General features: G+C 44.2%; 1 protein-coding gene and 1 pseudogene across 1 annotated transcript in view; both read left to right on the forward strand.

Moving 5' to 3' along the window:
• Nucleotides 1-18,281, forward strand: part of CCDC18 (coiled-coil domain containing 18) — a 113,667-nt gene that overhangs the window by 3,207 nt on the left and 92,179 nt on the right. The window contains exons 3-5 of the mRNA XM_036348470.1: nt 3,109-3,270; nt 5,230-5,336; nt 9,957-10,085. Of these exons, the coding sequence (XP_036204363.1) occupies nt 3,109-3,270; nt 5,230-5,336; nt 9,957-10,085 (398 nt within the window). The remainder of the gene's footprint in view (nt 1-3,108; nt 3,271-5,229; nt 5,337-9,956; nt 10,086-18,281) is intronic.
• LOC118678078 lies at nt 14,227-14,319 on the forward strand (annotated as a pseudogene).

Here is an 18,281-nt window from a genome sequence, read left to right on the forward strand (position 1 = left end):
TTTTTTTACAGAGAGGAAGGGAGCGGGATAGAGAGTTAGAAACATTGATGAGAGAGAAACATCGATCAGCTGCCTCCTGCATTCCTCCCACTGGGGATGTGCCCGCAACCAAGGTACACGCCCTTGACCGGAATCAAACCTGGGACCCCTCGGTCCGCAGGCTGACGCTCTATCCACTAAGCCAAACCAGTTAGGGCTATAAACTTCCCTCTTATTACTGCTTTCTCTGCATCCCAGAGGTTTTGATATGTTGTATTGTCATTCTCATTTGTCTCTATATATCTTTTGATCTCATCCTTTATTTCTTTTTTGACCCAGTCGTTTTTTAGCAGTATGTTGTTTAATCTTCATGTATTTGTGTGCTTTTTTACTTCCCTTTTGCAGTTGATTTCTAATTTCAAGGCATTGTGGTCAGAGAATATGCTCAGTATAATTTCAATCTTCTTGAACTGGTTGATGCTAGCTTTGTGATCCAACATATGGTCCATCCTTGAGAATGTTCCATGTGCACTAGAGAAGAATGTATAATCTTATATTCTGGGATGAAAGGTTCTGTAAATGTCAATTATGTCCATTTGGTCTAGTGGTTGTTTTATATATTGCAGTGCTCCCTGGTTGGGTGCATATATGTTAAGAAGTGTTATGCTTTGTTGATGTAGTGTTCCCTTTACCATTATAAGTGTCCATCTTTGTCTCTTATTATCTTGAAATCTATTTTGTCAGATATAAATACCCCTCCCGTGGATCAGTCACAGTGGGAAACAGTGGTTCAACGGCAACAGCCCTTACTTTGCAGATAGTATGCTCCTGGATCCGACTCCATGGGCAATGGGAAGTGAGTTTTGGGAATCCAAATGGCAGAGGCAGGGCTCTGTGACTTTGTTTCTTTGTCTGAAATACCACTGCTCAGCCTGACAGTGGAGAGCCGCCTGGCAGAATCTTGTGCTCTGACAGGCGTCTGCTAGCTCAGTCGCTGTTTGCTCCAGCCTGCTTACCTTGATTGACTGCCCCTGCAGCTCTCTATTCCTTCTGACCAAAGGAAGCACCTGCTACCACAGGCTTTCTCTCTTCTCTCTGCCAGCTGAGCCAGGAGCTCCCAGCTACAGGGCAGCGTCTACAGGCCATCTGCACTTTCCTCCCTTCTCATCTCTCCATTTGTTCCCAGTTGCCCACCTTTAGATGTTTCAGTGTGCTGGTCTCTAAGACATGTGTCTGTATTGAGCAGGGATTTCTTTGTTGAATTATATATAGTTGGTTAACTTATTGAAATTTTAGGGGGAGAGTAAAAGGTGCACTCTCATGCCACCATTCCTCTGAAATCTCTCCAAAAAGGATGACATCTGGTATTATGATGGCAAAGGATATTCTTAGATTTCCGGATAGTGACCCTAATAACCCCTGTAACCTATGTCCAAGGCCCAGTTTGGACATAGACTTCTGTGCCTTCTTTTCACTCTGGCTCTCTTTTTCTTCCTGACTGGTTCTTCACTGATTTCAGCAGGTGCTGCTACCAGCTGGCTTGTTGTATGATTGCCTGTATGGAATCTTGTTCCTCAAGCTCTGCTACTGATTCATCATTGTCAGATTCTGTTCCAGACCCTGTCTGAACCTGGTGGCAACTCGTTCTGTAGCAGGGACAGTTTCTGTGGCTTCACCGGGCATTTTGTATAGGGAACTTGGAATAAAGAGGGTGGCCTCCAAATATTTTTGATCTGTGGTTGATGAATCCGTAGATGCAGAATCAGTAGATATGAAGGGCCAGCTGTATATAGTATGCAGTTTTTTGCATGGATAATTTGTATTGCTTGTATATGCATGTGAAAACACCTGAAGGCTAGGTTTACTTGAAACTATAAGTTGATTAATAATTCCTATGTAAGCTGTTTCATATTTTTTGATGTATGAGTGGTGTTAAAAATTTATAAATGGTAATGTTAAAACATTGGTTATGTAACTACTAACGATGGGAATGAGACTTCTGTGTATGCTTTTTCTTTTCTATAGTTTTCACTTTTGAATTGTATAATATATTATTCAAAAATAATTAAATAAGGCCGTAGTTGGTTTGGCTTGGTGGCTAGAGCATCGACCTTCAGACTGAAGGGTCCTGGGTTCAATTTCAGTCAAGGGCACATGCCTGGGTTGCGGTTTCGATACCCAGTAGGGGGTGTGCAGGAGGCAGCTGATCAATGATTCTCTCTCATCACTGATGTTTCTATCTCCCTCTCCCTTTCTCTCTGAAATCAATAAAAATGTATTTTAAAAAATAAATAAATAAAATGCTTGTGCCTTTTAAAAATAGCTTTAAAGTAATAATAATAATTAAATCAGGTTTTGAAAATCTTAACCCTTATGAAAATTAAAATAATTTATTGTAAAATATATACAGTGGGGCCTTGACTTACGAGTGTCCCGACTAACGAGTTTTTCGAGATACGAGCCGTCTCTCGGCCAATTTTTTGCTTTGAGTTGCGAGCTAAAATTCGGGTTACGAGCCAGCTTCAGATACTCCACTGCTAGCTGGCACAGCGAACATCACAGTGAACGCCACAACATCAGCCTAGCATCACGTGTCTCACTCGTTCACTTTTTGATTTGACATACGAGTAATTTGAGTTACGAGCTCCATCATGGAACGAAATAAACTCGCAAGTCAAGGCCCCACTTTATTTAAAAGCGTGAAATAAAAATATGTATGCGGTTTATTCAGTATTCATTTTATTGTTGGTGAACATTTGGGTTCTTTCAATTGTCTCTTATGGACAATATGTAGCTATGAATATTTTTATATCTTCAGGTGCAAAAATATAAAAGTTTCTGTCAGATTTATACCAGAAATAAAACTGTCAAATCTTAGCATATTTAGCCTTAATAGATAATACCAAGAACTTTTCCAAAGCTCCAAGCTGTACTTGTTTATGTACATGTCCTCCAGCAGTGATGGAGAGGGAACTGATTGTTCCACAGCTCCTCACCAACACTCACTAAATATTTTAATTAATTTTCTGAGCTACTTAGTTATTTTATAGATAATTGTTCACCATTTTCCATTAATTACATGTAATGCTTAATGAAATAATAATAGATTGTTCTTTTTTGATTTTTCAGATATCTTTTTCATCTGCTAACGCTATGGATCAGGAGATGAAAAGTCTTCGAGAGAAACTTAATAAACTTAGGCAACAGAATGCCTGTTTGGTCTCACAGAATCATTCTTTAATGACAAAGATAGAATCTGTCCACTTTGAATTAACACAGTCAAGAGCAAAAGTATGTTTCTTTAAATGGTGACTATGCTAACAGAAAATCATAATTACATGAAGTTTTAGAATTGGAAAAATATTCTTGTGTTGTTTTAAGGTGTTATGAATAGCTTTTATTATGATAATACTAGAGGCCTGTTGCACGAAGATTTGTGCAAGAATAGGCCTTCCTTCCCCTGGCTGCTGGCACAAGTTTCCCTCTGACACCCAGGATCCCGTCCTTCGCTTTGGCCACCACCTTCCGCCTTCACCCTGGGGCCAGGCGCCACCTCCCGCCTTAGCTCCGGGCCAGCCGCCGCCACCTTTGTCACATTAATTTGCATATTCCCTCCTTATTGGCTGTGGGTGCCACCATCTTTGTCATGAAGTGATGGTCAGTTTGCATATTCTGTCTTTATTAGATAGGATAGTATCAATATATATGGAATCAATTTTATTTGAATTTAATATCTGAAAATGATTCAGAAAAACTTGTATAGTCTGCATTTAGTAAGTCAGAGCTTCTTTAAATCTTTTTCTAAGTTTTATTGTAGAGGACATTTATTAAGCTGGGAAAAATTAAACAAGAAAGGGCCTAGGACAGTGATGACGAACCTATGACACGCGTATCGGAGGTGACACGCGAACTCATTTTTTTGGTTGATTTTTCTTTGTTAAATGGCATTTAAATATATAAAATAAATATAAAAATATACATCTTTGTTTTACCATGGTTGCAAATATCAAAAACTTTCTATATGTGACTCGGCACCAGAGTTAAGTTAGGGTTTTTCAAAATGCTGATGTGCTGAGCTCAAAAGGTTCGCCATCACTGGCCTAGGATAACAGAGGGATTAGATAGTGAAATAAGCTAGGTTGAGCTACTTAGGCTCACTAAGAAGTCAGAGAAAGAGGGGCTGTAGAGACAGGTTTAGGGGTTTGCCTGGGACAGACTGCTGCTGCCCATCCCTACCCTGGTTGCAAGCCTCTTAGGGGTCCTTTAGAGTTTAGGAGATGCATGCCTGTGGGCGGGAAGAAGAGGGGTTGGGGAAAGGCTTGGCTGTGCTCCTGGGAGGGAGAGCAAGCTTAAAATCTTAAGATTGCAAATTTGTGTTTTCATTAAAGGAAATAAGCTTATTTATCTTTTTTATTTTTTGATTGATTTCAGAGAGGAAGGGAGTGGGAGAGAGAGAAACGTCAATGATGAGAGAGAATCATTTATCGGCCGCCTCCTGCATGCCCCCCACTGGGGATTGAGCCCACAACCCAGGCATGTGCCCTTGGCCAGAATCAAACCTGGGACCCTTCAAATCTGTAGGCTGACGCTCCATCCACTGAGCTAAACTGGCTACGGCTCTTCTTTTTTAAAGTAATACATTCTCTTTTGTTGTTGTTAGTGCTTACCTGAGGACATTTTTTTCCATTGATTTTTTTAAAAAAATATATTTTTATTGATTTCAGAGAAGAAGGGAGAGGGAGAGGGAGATAGAAACATCAATGATGAGAAAGAATCATTGATCTACTGCCTCCTGCACAACCCCTACTGAGGATTGAGCCCACAAACCAGGCATGTGACCTTGACCAGAATCGAACCTGGGACCCTTTAGTCCACAGGTCGATGCTCTACTGAGCCAAACCAGCCAGGGACTCCATTGATTTTTTTAGAGAGTGAAAGGGAAGAGAGAGAGAGAGAGAGGGAGAGAGAGAGAGAAACATTGATGTGAGAGAGACACGTTGATTGGTTGCCTCTGGCACATACCTGTACTAGGGCTGGGATCAACCTGAAACCCAGGTACATGCCCTTGACCGGGAATCGAACCCATGACCCGGGCTGACACTCTAACCACTTAGTGACACCAGGCAGCGCAATACTTTCTCTTTTGTTGAAAACTTTTTTTTTTTTTTTAAAGAAAACTTTAAAAATGGAAAAAAAAGAATGAGAAAGATCACTGAGTTCCACCATCTAGAACTACCTTGTTTGTTTTAGGTCTCTATGCTTGAATCTGCTCAACAACAGGCAGCCAATGTGCCAATCTTAGAAGAACAAATTATAAATTTGGAAGCAGAAGTTTCAGCCCAAGATAAAGTTTTGAGGTAAGTATACTTTTTATAGCTTTAAAATTTCTATTCTGCCCTAGCCGGTTTGGTTCAGTGGATAGAGTGTCGGCCCACAGACTGAAGGATATTGGGTTTGATTCCGATCAAGGGCACATACCTCAGTTGCAGGCTCCATCCCGGCCATCGTTGGGGCGAGTGCTGGAGGCAACCAATCAATGTGTCTCTGTAACATCAATGCTTCTCTGTCTCTCCCCCTCCTTTCCACTTTCTCTAAAAATGAATGGAAAAATATCCTTGTTTAAGAATTAACAACAACAACAAATTTTTATTTCCTACTTCTGCTTTTTTATATGTCATGTTAAATCTTGTCGTCTGCTCCGATAAATCTGTACTGGACTATGTTAGAATGTGTTGAATCTGTGTTAGCTCCTCTTGGCTTCAGGATTCATGCAGTATATGGGGACTTAAAAAAAAAAAAAAGACTAGATCTAGGCTGAGATACTTATTTACATGCTTTTATTAAATTTTAACTTGTTCATTTCTTGCCTTACATAGCTGTATATATAATTTGATGGAAGTATTCTTTTATTCCTTACTAAAACTCATAGATGGTAAATGATAAATATGCCTTTTCTCTATCTCTTCATTGGAATTCAAGAAAGAAAATATACAGAATCAGGCAATTTATAATTTTTTCTATTCTGCTTTGAAATAAGAAATATATACATACTAAATAGCACATTACTTCATTTTAGTGATTCTTAAAGTGTAGTTCTGGAACCAGCAGTATTAGCATTATTTGGGAACTTGTTAGAAATACAAATCTCAGGTCCTATCGCATACTTACTGAATCACAAACTGTGAGAGGTGGGACCCAGCAATCTTATGTTTAGTTTGTTTGTTTTTAAATATGAGGATAGATTATCTTTATTTGTGTATTTATTAATCCTCACCTGAGGACATGCTGCTTTTATTGATTTTAGAGAGAGAGGAATGGAGAGGGAGAGATATAGAGAGAGAAACATCGATGAGTTGCCTCCCATACGTGCCCCAACCAGGGACTGAACTCTCAACTTAGGTATGTTCCCTAATTGGGAATTAAACCTGAAACCTTTTTGGTGTATGGGACAATGCTCCAACCAACTGAACCACCCAACCAGGGCACAGTCTTATGTTTTAACAAGTCCTGCAAATGATTCAGATGTACACTAAAGTTGTCTTTCATGACCATTAGAATTTTTCAGATTTCTTTGTAACTCATATATTATGGTTAGTCCTAGGTATTGTATATTTTTGTTTGTGAATTTGTTCTTGTTTTGTTCACTGATAGTACATGGGAAAGCTACTGCTTTTATTGTGTAACTAGTGGCCCGGCATGGATTCATGCACATTGAAAGGAAATTAATTAGAAGAAATACTTTAATATCGCTACTTGCCATTTCTCTATAATAGAGGAGTCAGAGATGAAAGAAAATTAGTAAAATGTATATGAAAATAATATATAAATTGATCACTAAACAATAACAACATGATATAAAAACAGCAAGAACATGATATAAGAACAGCAAAAACATGATTTAAAAACAACTGCCCTGACCGGTTTGGCTCAGTGGATGGAGCGTCAGCCTGCAGACCGAAGGGTCCCAGGTTCGATTCCAGTCAGGGGCATGTACGTTGGTTGTGGGCATATCCCCAGTGGGGGCTGTGCAGGAGGCAGCTGATTGATGTTTCTCTCTCATCGATGTTTCTAACTCTCTATCCCTCTCTCTTCCTCTCTGTAAAAACTCAATAAAATATAAAAACAAAAAGTAAAAAAAATAAAAACAACAAAAACATTATATAAAAACAGCACAAACATGATATAAAAACAATAGAAACATGACATAAAACAACATTGATAAAAACAGTGACTGATAAATTGATTAAACTTATTCTAATATCTCCCTGTATACCACATTCAGAGTAAAAACACTTTCAGAATTCTTGACTAATTTCCCTTGTGATGAAGTATTTACAACTTTAACTTTAACGTCTCATGCTCTTTGACCTTGAGAGAAAGCAACATATAAATGACCATGTCCGAAAACGGGTTCAGGTAGGAATATTACTACTCTGTCTAGAGTTTGTCCTTGTGATTTATTAATAGTCATCGCAAATGCTGGCATCATGGGAAACTGTCTTCGAATTAATTTAAATGGGAGGTCAGTGTCAGATGGGGACAAATCAATTCTTGGAATCAGAACAACCAAGAGCTTTATATGTGTCGCGCATGCGTGAGTCAACGTTTATTTTTAAACTAGAGGCCCGGTGCACAAAAATTTGAGCACTCGGGGGGAGGGGGGTCCCTCAGCCCGGCCTGTGCCCTCTCACAGTCTGGGACCCCTCGGGAGATAACAACCAGCTGGCTTAGGCCTGCTCCCGGGTGGCAGAGGGCAGGCCCAATCCCTAGGTGCAGCCCCTGGTCGGACTCAGAGCAGGGCTGACTGGGGAGTTGGGGCGCCACCCCCTGTCATGCACAGAGCAGGGCAGATTGGGAGGTTGCGATGCCACCCTCAGTCACGCTCAGGGCAGGGCCGATTGGGGGGTTGGGGCACCGCCCCCTGTCACACTCAAGGCAGGGTTGAAGGGGAGGTTGCGGCGCCCCCCCCCCCCCGTCAGGCACAGAGCAGGGCCCATCAGGGGGGTTGGGGCTCCGTACCCTGTCATGCACAGAGCAGGGCCAATCAGGGGGTTGGGGTGCTGCCCCCTGTCACGCACAGAGCAGGGCCCATCAGGGGGGTTGGGGCTCCGTACCCTGTCACGCACAGAGCAGGGTCAATCAAGGGGTTGGGGAGCTCCCCCCTGTCATGCACAGAGCAGGGTCAATCAAGGGGTTGGGGAGCTCCCCCCTGTCATGCACAGAGCAGGGCCGATAGGGGAGTTGGGGCACCGCCCCCTGTCACACTCAGGGCAGGGCGGATCAGGGGGTTGGGGTGCCACCCTCTATCACCCACAGAGCAGGGCCAATCAGGGGGTTGGGGCGCCGCCACTCTCACACTCAGGGGAGGGCCGATGGGGAGGTTATGGCTCTACCCTGTCACACACAGAGCAGGGCCCGTTGGAGGGGGTGGGGGTTGGGGCGCCGCACCCTGTCACACACAGAGCAGGGCTGATCAGGGGGTTGTGGCACCGCCCCCGTCACACAGAGCCGCAGGGCGATCAGGGGGTTTGGGTACTGCCCCCTGTTACGCTGATCCCGGTGCCGGGAGGCCTCTCGGCTCCACTGATCCCGGTACTGGGAGACATATTACCCTTTTACTATATAGGATAGAGGCCTAATGCATGGGTGGGTCTGGCTGGTTTGCCCTGAAGGGTGTCCTGGATCAGGGTGGGGGTCCCCACTGGGGTGCCTGGCCAGCCTGAGTGAGGGGATGATGGCTGTTTGCAGATGGTCACACACCCTTCAGGGTGGGGGTCCCCACTAGGGTGCCTGGCCATCCTGGATGAGGGGATGATGGCTGTTTGCAGCTGGTCACACACCGTTCAGGGTGGTGGTCCCCACTGGGGTGCCTGGCCAGCCTGGGTGAGGGGATGATGGTTGTTTGCAGCTGGTCACACACCCTTCAGGGTGGGGGTCCCCACTGGGGTGCCTGGCCAGTCTGGGTGAGGGGCTGAGGGCTGTTTTCAGGCCGACTGAAGCTCCCAACGGCTCCTTTTTTTATTTTTTATTTTTATTCTGGGCCAGCTTTAGCTCTGGTTCCAGCTCTGAGGCTTCTGCTGCTGAAAGAATGTATCTGGTTTGTTTCGGTTCTATAATCGAAACACTGTATAACTCCAGCTCTAAGATCCAGGCCTCGCTGAAAGCAGGTTTCTGGGGTTTTGTTTAGCTTCTATATTCGTTACAATGTTTCTTAAACTGCAGGCTCAGAGGCCGGCAAAGCAGGCGGGGAGCGTTGGTTTCCTCCGTCACTGAAGCCAGAAAGCCTCATGTTAGTTTGAAGCTGCCTGGCTGCCGGCCGCCATCTTGGCTGGCAGTTAATTTGCATATCTCGCTGATTAGCCAATGGGAAGGGTAGCGGTCGTACACCAATTACCATATTTCTCTTTTATTAGATAGGATTGCCAGTGGGCATCATAAGCACCGGCCGGTCAGAGGGACATACAGTCAGTCACTTAGCCTTTTGTAGATAGATTGGAGTGTTTGTCATAATCTTTTAAGTCTAATAATTTGTCATTTGATCGATTATCTTGGATTTTCTCGGTAGCTAATGATATTATCAGCAAAAAAAGAAAATGTTGTCTTTTCTTTCATATATTTACACTTATTATATTTTCATATTTGCTTTTTTGTACCTGTCAGGAAAAAAAATCATTGAATATAGTGGTGATAATAGTCATTCTTATCCAGTCTCTAAACTATATGATAGTGCTTTTAGTATCTGACCATGAAATAGGATATACTAGTAAGCTGTATATATATAATTTGATGTAAGTATTCTTTTATTATTACTAAAACTCCTAGATGGCAAATGATAAATATGCCCTTTCCTTTATCTCTAATTAAATATTCATTTCTCTTAATTCTCATTTAAACTAACAGAATTCCTAATGTTGAACTATTTTTGCATACTGGCATAATCGCTTTAATAATCTTAAAAAATATCCTTTATTTTATAGAGAGGCAGAAGATAAATTAGAGCAGAGTCAGAAAATGGTGATTGAAAAGGAACAGAGTTTGCAGAAGTCCCAAGAGGAATGTATAAAGCTGAAGGTGGATTTACTTGAACAAAGTAAACAAGGAAAGAGGTATGTGTTTTTAAAGCAAGTTATTTCTTTTTTTGTAAGGGGAAAAAAAAGAATATATTACCTATTTAAAATTCTAGCTATGTTTTGAAGTGAAAATTTTTCAGAAATTTGACAGTAGAATAACTTAATTTTTTTGGTACATTTTTATTTTCATTTCCCATTAAAATTTTTAAAAAAATATATTTTTATTGATTTCAGAGAGAAAGGGAGAGGGGGTGAGAGAAACATTAGTAATGGACAGACAATAGGGTGGTGAGGGCCTGGGGTGGAGTGGGAACCGGGTGGAGGGGAGCTATGGGGGGAAAAAAAAAATCAGTGATGAGAGAGAACCATTGATTGGCCGCCTCCTGCACGTCCCCCACTGGGGTTGGAGCTTGCAACCTGGGCATGTGCCCCTGACCAGAATCGAACCCGGGACCCTTCAGTCAGCAGGCTGATGCTCCATCTACTGAACCAAACCAACCAGGACTCCATTAAAATTTTCATGTGTGAATTTTATGTTATTGGCATTCTTGATTGGGATTAATTCCTAAGAGCCTGATAATGATGATCAACATAATGATATTTACTTATTTCTGAAATTAAGTTGCATGACTTACATAAAATTCATGAGAAAGTGTCTTTGGGTCTTCCTTAAGGAAACGTGGGTACTATAAAAATATCTATTTTATTTAAACCATGTCTTAAAGTTTTGTAGGTAGCCTTGACCCAGGAACCATTAACTTTGAATGTCAGTTAACATTTAAACTAATATTTAAAATGTTTAGTTTAAATCAATGAGATTTTACAATATAATAATGTAATTATGACAACTTTTACATAAAGTAAAATCATAATCTGTATTTTTATCTTTTACATTAAAAATATTTTTAAAATTTGCACTATAGTGTAAATAACATTTCAAAGAAAGTGTATTTTGAAAATTTGTCATAAGTAGATTAAATATTTGTTTGCATTTTTATTTAAACCTCTCGAAACCTAGCAGCATTTGGCTAGTCTAGTTTCAATTACAATGTATATTTGGTAGTCAATATTACTTCGTGGTAATGTTTAGGTTTTGGAGTTAAATAGCCAGATTTTACCTCTCAGTGGCTTTGATACCTTGGGAAAATTATCTGTCCTTCTTGAATCTAACTTTGCTCATCTTTAAATTGAGATGATATTGTCTTGATATAAATGAAAAAAGAAATGTTAGGTGCTTTTAAATAATAAACACTAGCAAATGTACCTATCATGAGTGTAACCTGTATGGTTAAAGCTTTCCAGGCGTGGCTCAGTGGTTGAGTGGAGAGGTCACAATTCGATTCCAGTCAGGGCACATGCCTGGGTTGTGGGCTCAGTCCTCTGGCTTGATCCCAGTAGGGGGCGTGCAGGAGGCAGCCAATGAGTGATTCTCATTATTGATGTTTCTATCTATCTCTGTCTCTCCCTTCCTCTCTGAAATCAATAAAAATATATTTTTAAAAAATTAATAAACTCTATGGTTAAATATTCTGAAATTCAGACTTATTCAGATAAGCTTTTTGCATATTGTTATTATAGTGAGGTAATATTATGGAAACTAGCTTTCTAATATAGCTAAGAAAAAATACAAAGGAAGAACAACTAGTTCTCTCTGTAAAACTTAATATGATTCTTAGGGTCAAGTATTGACTTTGCTTTCACAAGGTGAATAGTGAGGATGGCCACAGTTTGGACAGCATGTGCAAAGGCATCTATCTACTAGTCTATATATATATATAAAACCCTAATATGCAAATAGACTGAACAGTAGAACAACCGAACAACTGGTCTCTATGATGTGCGCTGACCACCAGGGGGTACGCGCAGAACATGGTGGGCATTGGCAACAGGTGGCAGAGCATGGAACATGGTGGGCATCGGCTGTGGTGGGATGGTGGCGCAGGTGAGCAGGGGCACCAGACCAAGGTGGGGCACTGGTCACTGTCATCGGGGCATGGCTCTGGTGGTCACTGAAAATTCTTTGCTTCTCCATGCCACGGTCCAGCCGGGTGCTCGCACCTGCTGCCAGTGCCAGCCCCACTCGCACCTGCTGCTGGAGCCCGGTGCCTGCCCCAATCACTTGGTACCATCAGCAGGTGTGAGTGGCAGCTGCTGGCCCTGATCGCCCCTCAGGGCTTCTCTACCTCCTCCTGCTCCTGGGGGGCGATTGGGGCCGGCAGCCACCTCTCACACCCACTGCCACCAATGGCCCTGCTCGCACCACTGCCAGCGCCGGAGCCACTGCTCGCACCCACTGCCAGTGCTGGCCCCCACTCGCATCTGCTGCTGGCGCCGGAGCCAGAGCCGGAGCTGCCACTCGCACCTGCTGCTGGCACCTGACGCTGGTCACGATTGCTTGGTGCCATCAGTTGGTGCAAGTGGCGCTGCTGGCTCCAATTGTCCCTGAGGACTTCTCTACCTCCCCCTGCTCCTGAGGTGCAATTGGGGCAGCAGCAGCCGCTCGCACCCACTGATGGTGCAGGCCCTTCTCTCAATCGCTGCTGGCACCGGCCCCAATTGCTCCGTGCCGTCAGTGCGTGGGAATGATGGCAGTGGGAGCGGGGCTGCTTACAGACAGGGGACTAGGGGCCACAGGGGGAGGGGCTGGGTGGGAGTGTGGAGGATGGGCTAAGACCCACCCCTGTGCCCACCACAGCCTCGCGGCCCACAATTCCTTTCAAGGTGCACAAATTCGCCCACTGGGCCCCTAGTATATATTCTATATAATAAAAGAGAAACATGCAAATTAGCCATCCCTCCGCTATGCTCAAGCCACGCCCACCAGCCATGCCCACCAGCCAATCCGAGTGACTATGCAAATTATCTGACAAAGATGACGGTTAATTTGCATATGCAGGTGTCAAGCGCCCCAGGAGGTGATGGCGGCCGCAGCCGCCAGCTCCCAGGACCTTTGCCAGCCCCAGGAGGTGCACCAAGCCATGCCCGCGGGCTCCCGGGACTTTCGCTGGTTGGGGAGGCATGGCCATCCGTGCCTAGCCACTCCCGCAGACTCCTGGGACCTTGCCGGCGGAGAGCAAGAGGTTTGGAGGACTTGGCAGAGCAGGAGACCGCTGGACATAGAGCAGAGCGAGAGAGAGAGGGCGGCTTGGAGGGCGCAGCTCCCTCTGTCACCCCAGCTTCCTCATCACAGCTGTGGAAACTGACAGCAGGGAGGAGGAAGTCCCACCCCCACAAAATCAGCCAGATTCAGCCATTGGTCAGACAGCTCTCAGTGACCTGATAGCCAGGACTCTCATTCACCTGCATCTCAGACCGTGACAGCTGGGAGGTGGGACTATGTCTAAAGAACAACTGTTGATACAACATAGCTCTGCAGCTGAAAGATGCCGTCATTGACAGAAAGTGTCTGCAGAGCAGTGTGCATCTGATATTGAAAGAAGGCGGCGCCTGCAACAGGATGTATCTGAACACCCGCTACTGAAAAAACGTTGCTCTGATGCCGAAAAACAATGGTGTTATTGACAGAAAATGTCTAAAGACCAATGTGCCTTTGAAGTTGAAAGAAGGTGGTAGCGACGGCAGAATATGACTGTCGAGAGAACAGTCATCAACAAATACTACCAATACCAGTAGGAACTGCCTTCTCAGCAAAAATGGAGTACATGAGGATGCAATCCTTGAACATAGTTGTGGTGGAATGACTGTTCGATGTGAATTTTGCCTATCCCTAAATTTCTCAGATGAAAACCATCCGATGGGAAATTTACTTGATGTCGTAGCAAAGGGAAAGTCTGTCCAAATGATAGACATTTTTCAGATTACCCTGCATATTTAAAAAGATTAATGACAAACGAAGATTCTGACAGTAAAAATTTCCTGGAAAATACTCGTTCCATAAATAGTTCTTTTGCTTTTGCTTCCATGGGTGTAAATATTGCATCGCCATCAAGGTATGGACCATACTGTTTTAGAATACACTGACAAGTTTATCACCGTACTGGAACTTTACATCCTTCGGATGGTGTTTCTCGGAAGTTTGCTCAACTCTATATTTTGGATACAGCCGAAGCTACAAGTAAAATATTAGCAATGCCAGAAAACCACGGCTGCTCAGAAAGACTCATGATCAACATCAACAACCTCATGCATGAAATAAATGAATTAAAAAAATCATACAATCGCTTCTCCGCCTTTTGGCTAAGATCAAGTGTAGTATCTGTTCTTATCAGTTTAATATCTAAAAAAAAAAAAAAATCGTACAAGATGCTACATGAGGTAGAAAAGGAAGCCCAATCTGAAGCAGCAGCAAATGGTATTGCTCCCACAGAGGTAACAGTGGTGATTAAATACAATTGTAACAGTGATCCGGGTAGATATAATTCTACCCGTGTAACCAAGATTGCTGTCATATTCAGAAACAAAGATGAAGAACCTCCTTTTGAAAGGGACTTGCTCATTCATTGTAAACCAGATGTCAATAATCCAAATGCCACTAAAATGAAACAAATCAATATCCTGTTTCCTACGTTAGATGCAATGACATATCCTATTCTTTTTCCACATGGTGAAAAAGGCTGGGGAACAGATATTGCATTAAGACTCAGAGACAAAAAAATAAAAAAAATAAAAAATAAACAAAAAAACCCCATCAACTTTCAAATTAAAAAAAAAAAGACTCAGAGACAACAGTGTAATGGACAATAATACTAGACAAAATGTAAGGACACGAGTCACACAAATGCAGTATTATGGATTTCGTCTCTCTGTGTGGGACACATTCAATCCTATTTTAAATGCAGGAAAATTAACTCAACAGTTTATTGTGGATTTGTATTAAAAAATGGAGGCCAATCAGATAAATTTCATCAAAGCAAACAATCTAAGTTGAGAGTTGAAAAATACAGTGGTTTGATGGAGTATCTCATATCTAGATCTGAAAAGGACAATGTGCCGATTGGTGAAATGATAATACTTCCATCATCTTTTGAGGGTAGTCCCAGAAATATGCAGCAGTGATATCAGGATGCTATGGCAATTGTAATGAAGTATGGCAAGCCCGATTTATTCATAACCATGACATGCAACCCCAAATGGGCAGATATTGCAAACAATTTGCAACTCTGGCAAAAAATTGAAAACAGACCTGATTTGGTAGCCAGAGTTTTTAACATTAAGCTGAATGCTCTTTTAAATGATATCTGTAAATTCCATTTATTTGGAAAAGTAATAGCTAAAATTCATGTCATTGGATTTCAGAAACATGGACTGCCTCATGCTCACATATTATTGATATTAGATAGTGAGTCCAAATTGCGTTCCTCTAATTAATTCCCTTTCAATGTGCACGAATTTTGTGCACCAAGCTACTAGTCCTATCTGATAAAAGAGAAACATGGTAATTGGCGTACGACCGCTACCCTTCCCATTGGCTAATCAGCGAGATATGCAAATTAACTGCCAGCCAAGATGACGGCCGGCAGCCAGGCAGCTTCAAACTAACATGAGTCTTGCTTGCTTCAGTGACAGAGGACTCCAACGTTCCCCGCCTGCCTTGCCGGCCTCTGACCTTGCAGTTTAAGAAACATTGTAACAAATATAGAAGCTAAACAAAACCCCAGAAACCTGCTTTCAGCGAGCCCGGGATCTCAGAGCTGGAGTTACACATTGTTTCGATTACAAAACCAAAACAAACCAGATACCTTCTTTCAGCAGCAGAGGCCTCAGAGGTGGAGCCAGAGCTAAAGCTAGCCCAGAATAAAAAAGAAAAAGAAAAAAAGGAGCCGTTGGGAGCTTCAGTCGGCCTGAATACAGCCCTCAGCTCTCACCTAGACTGGCCAGGCACCCCAGTGGGGACCCCCACCCTGAAGGGTGTGTGACCAGCTGCAAACAGCCATCATCCCCTCACCCAGACTGGCCAGGCACCCCAGTGGGGACCCCCACCCTGAACGGTGTGTGACCAGCTGCAAACAGCCATCATCCCCTCACCCAGGCTGGCCAGGCACCCCAGCGGGGACCCCTACCCTGATCCAGGACACCCTTGAGGGCAAACCAGCCAGCCCCACCCATGCACCAGGCCTCTATCCTATATAGTAAGAGGGCAATATGCCTCCCAGCACCGGGATCAGCGGAGCCGAGAGGCCTCCCGGCACCGGGATCAGCGGAGCCGAGAGGCCTCCCGGCACCGGGATCAGCGTAACGGGGCAGCACCCAAACCCCCTGATCGCCCTGCGGCTCTGTGTGTGACAGGGTGCGGCGCCTCAACCCCCTGATCGGCCCTGCTCTGTGTGTGACAGGATGCGGCGACCCCCCCCCCCCCCCCGCCCCACAGGCCCTGTTCTGTGTGTGACGGGGTAGAGCCATAACCTCCCCATTGGCCCTGCCCTGAGTGTGAGAGGGGTGGCGCCCCAACCACCTAATCAGCCCTGCTCTGTGGGTGATAGAGGGCGGCGCCCCAACCCCCCAACCCCCCCTCCCCGCCCACGGGCCCTGCTCTGTTTGTGATGGGGTAGAGCCATAACCTCCCCATCAGCCCTGCCCTGAGTGTGACAGTGGCAGCGCCCCAACCCCCTGATGGGCCCTGCTCTGTGCATGATGGGGGAGCTCCCCAACCCCCTGATCGACCTGCTCTGTGCGTGACAGGGGGAGCTTCCCAACCCCCCTGATGGCCCTGCTCTGTGTGTGACAGGGGAGCTCCCCAACCCTCTGATGGGCCCTGCTCTGTGCGTGACAGGGGGTGGCGCTGCAACCTCCCCATCGACCCTGCCTTGAGTCTGACAGGGGGCGGTGCCCCATCCCCCCAATCGGCCCTACCCTGAGCGTGACTGAGGGTGGCATCGCAACCTCCCAATCTGCCCTGCTCTGTGCATGACAGGGGGCAGCGCCCCAACTCCCCAATCGGCCCTGCTCTGAGCCCGACCAGGGGCTGCACCTAGGGATTGGGCCTGCCATCTGCCACCCAGGAGCAGGCCTAAGCCAGCAGGTCGTTATCTCCCGAGGGGTCGCAGACTGCGAGAGGGCACAGGCCGGGCTGAGGGACTCCCCCTTTCCCCCCCGAGTGCACAAATTTTTGTGCACCGGGCCTCTAGTAGAAATATAAAAGAACATCATTGCTGAAGAATATTGAGGAATTTTATATACTTACTAGAGGCCTGATGTTCAAAAATTTGTGCACTCGGGGGGGTCCCTCAGCCCAGCCTGTGCCCTCTTGCAGTCTCGGACTCCTTGGGGGATGTTTACGAGCTGGCTTAGGCCCGCTCCCCAAGGACATCCTGGGTGATAGTCAGACATCCCTCTGGCAGCCTGGGAGCCCTCGGGGGATGTCTGCTTGCAGCGGGAAGCAGGCCTAATCTGCAGTCGGACATCCTTAGTGCTTCTGAGGAGGCGGGAGAGGCTCCCGCCACCACCGCTGTACTGGCAGCCATCAGCTTGGCTTGTGGCTGAGCAGAGCTCCCCCTGTGGGAGCGCACTGACCACCAGGGGGCAGTTCCTACATTGAGCATCTGCCCCCTGGTGGTCCGTGTGTTTCATAGTGAACAGTCATTCCCAGTCGTTCTGCTGTTTGGGTCAATTTGCATATTACCCTTTTATTATATAGTATATGTAAATGGGTAGGTGTAATAGGAAATGAGGCAAGAAAAACCGGTTTGGTCCAGACTATAAATGGCTTTGTGTGTTATGCCAAAAGATTTGTATTTTATCCTGGAAAGCATAAATAGGCAATTGAGATTTTTAGGTAGAGATGTGACATGAAGACTCTTGGAGCTTTTTGAAGTGTTAGAATAAATATTGGCATTCTGAAATTGAAAGATTTAAACTTTTGCAAAGATATTTTTTTGGGTACAGAAGAGTCATTATAATGGATTAAAAAGCCAGTATAAAGGCAGAGATTGTTTAGTTTTATGCTGTTTATAAAAGACATACCTAAAACATATGAACACAGAAAAGTTTAAAGCAGAGGGATGGAAAGAAATATCTCGGGCAAATAGTCACCAAAACAAGGTAGATATAGCTATATTAAAATCACACAGAATAGATTTAAATGCAACAAGCATTGCTAGAGTTAAAAATAATTCATATAATAAGTTTACGTTTAAGTAACACCTAAGGAAAAAGCTATGGAGATTCTAAACTTACATGTTTCTAATAATTTAGTCCAAGATTATATAAAGAAAATAAAATTTCAAGTAGAAGTAAATAAATCTTATACAGGGAACATTTTTATACATTTACTAG

The sequence above is a fragment of the Myotis myotis genome, unplaced genomic scaffold (genome assembly GCF_014108235.1).
Source record: "Myotis myotis isolate mMyoMyo1 unplaced genomic scaffold, mMyoMyo1.p scaffold_m19_p_2, whole genome shotgun sequence".
Lineage (NCBI taxonomy): Eukaryota > Metazoa > Chordata > Mammalia > Chiroptera > Vespertilionidae > Myotis > Myotis myotis.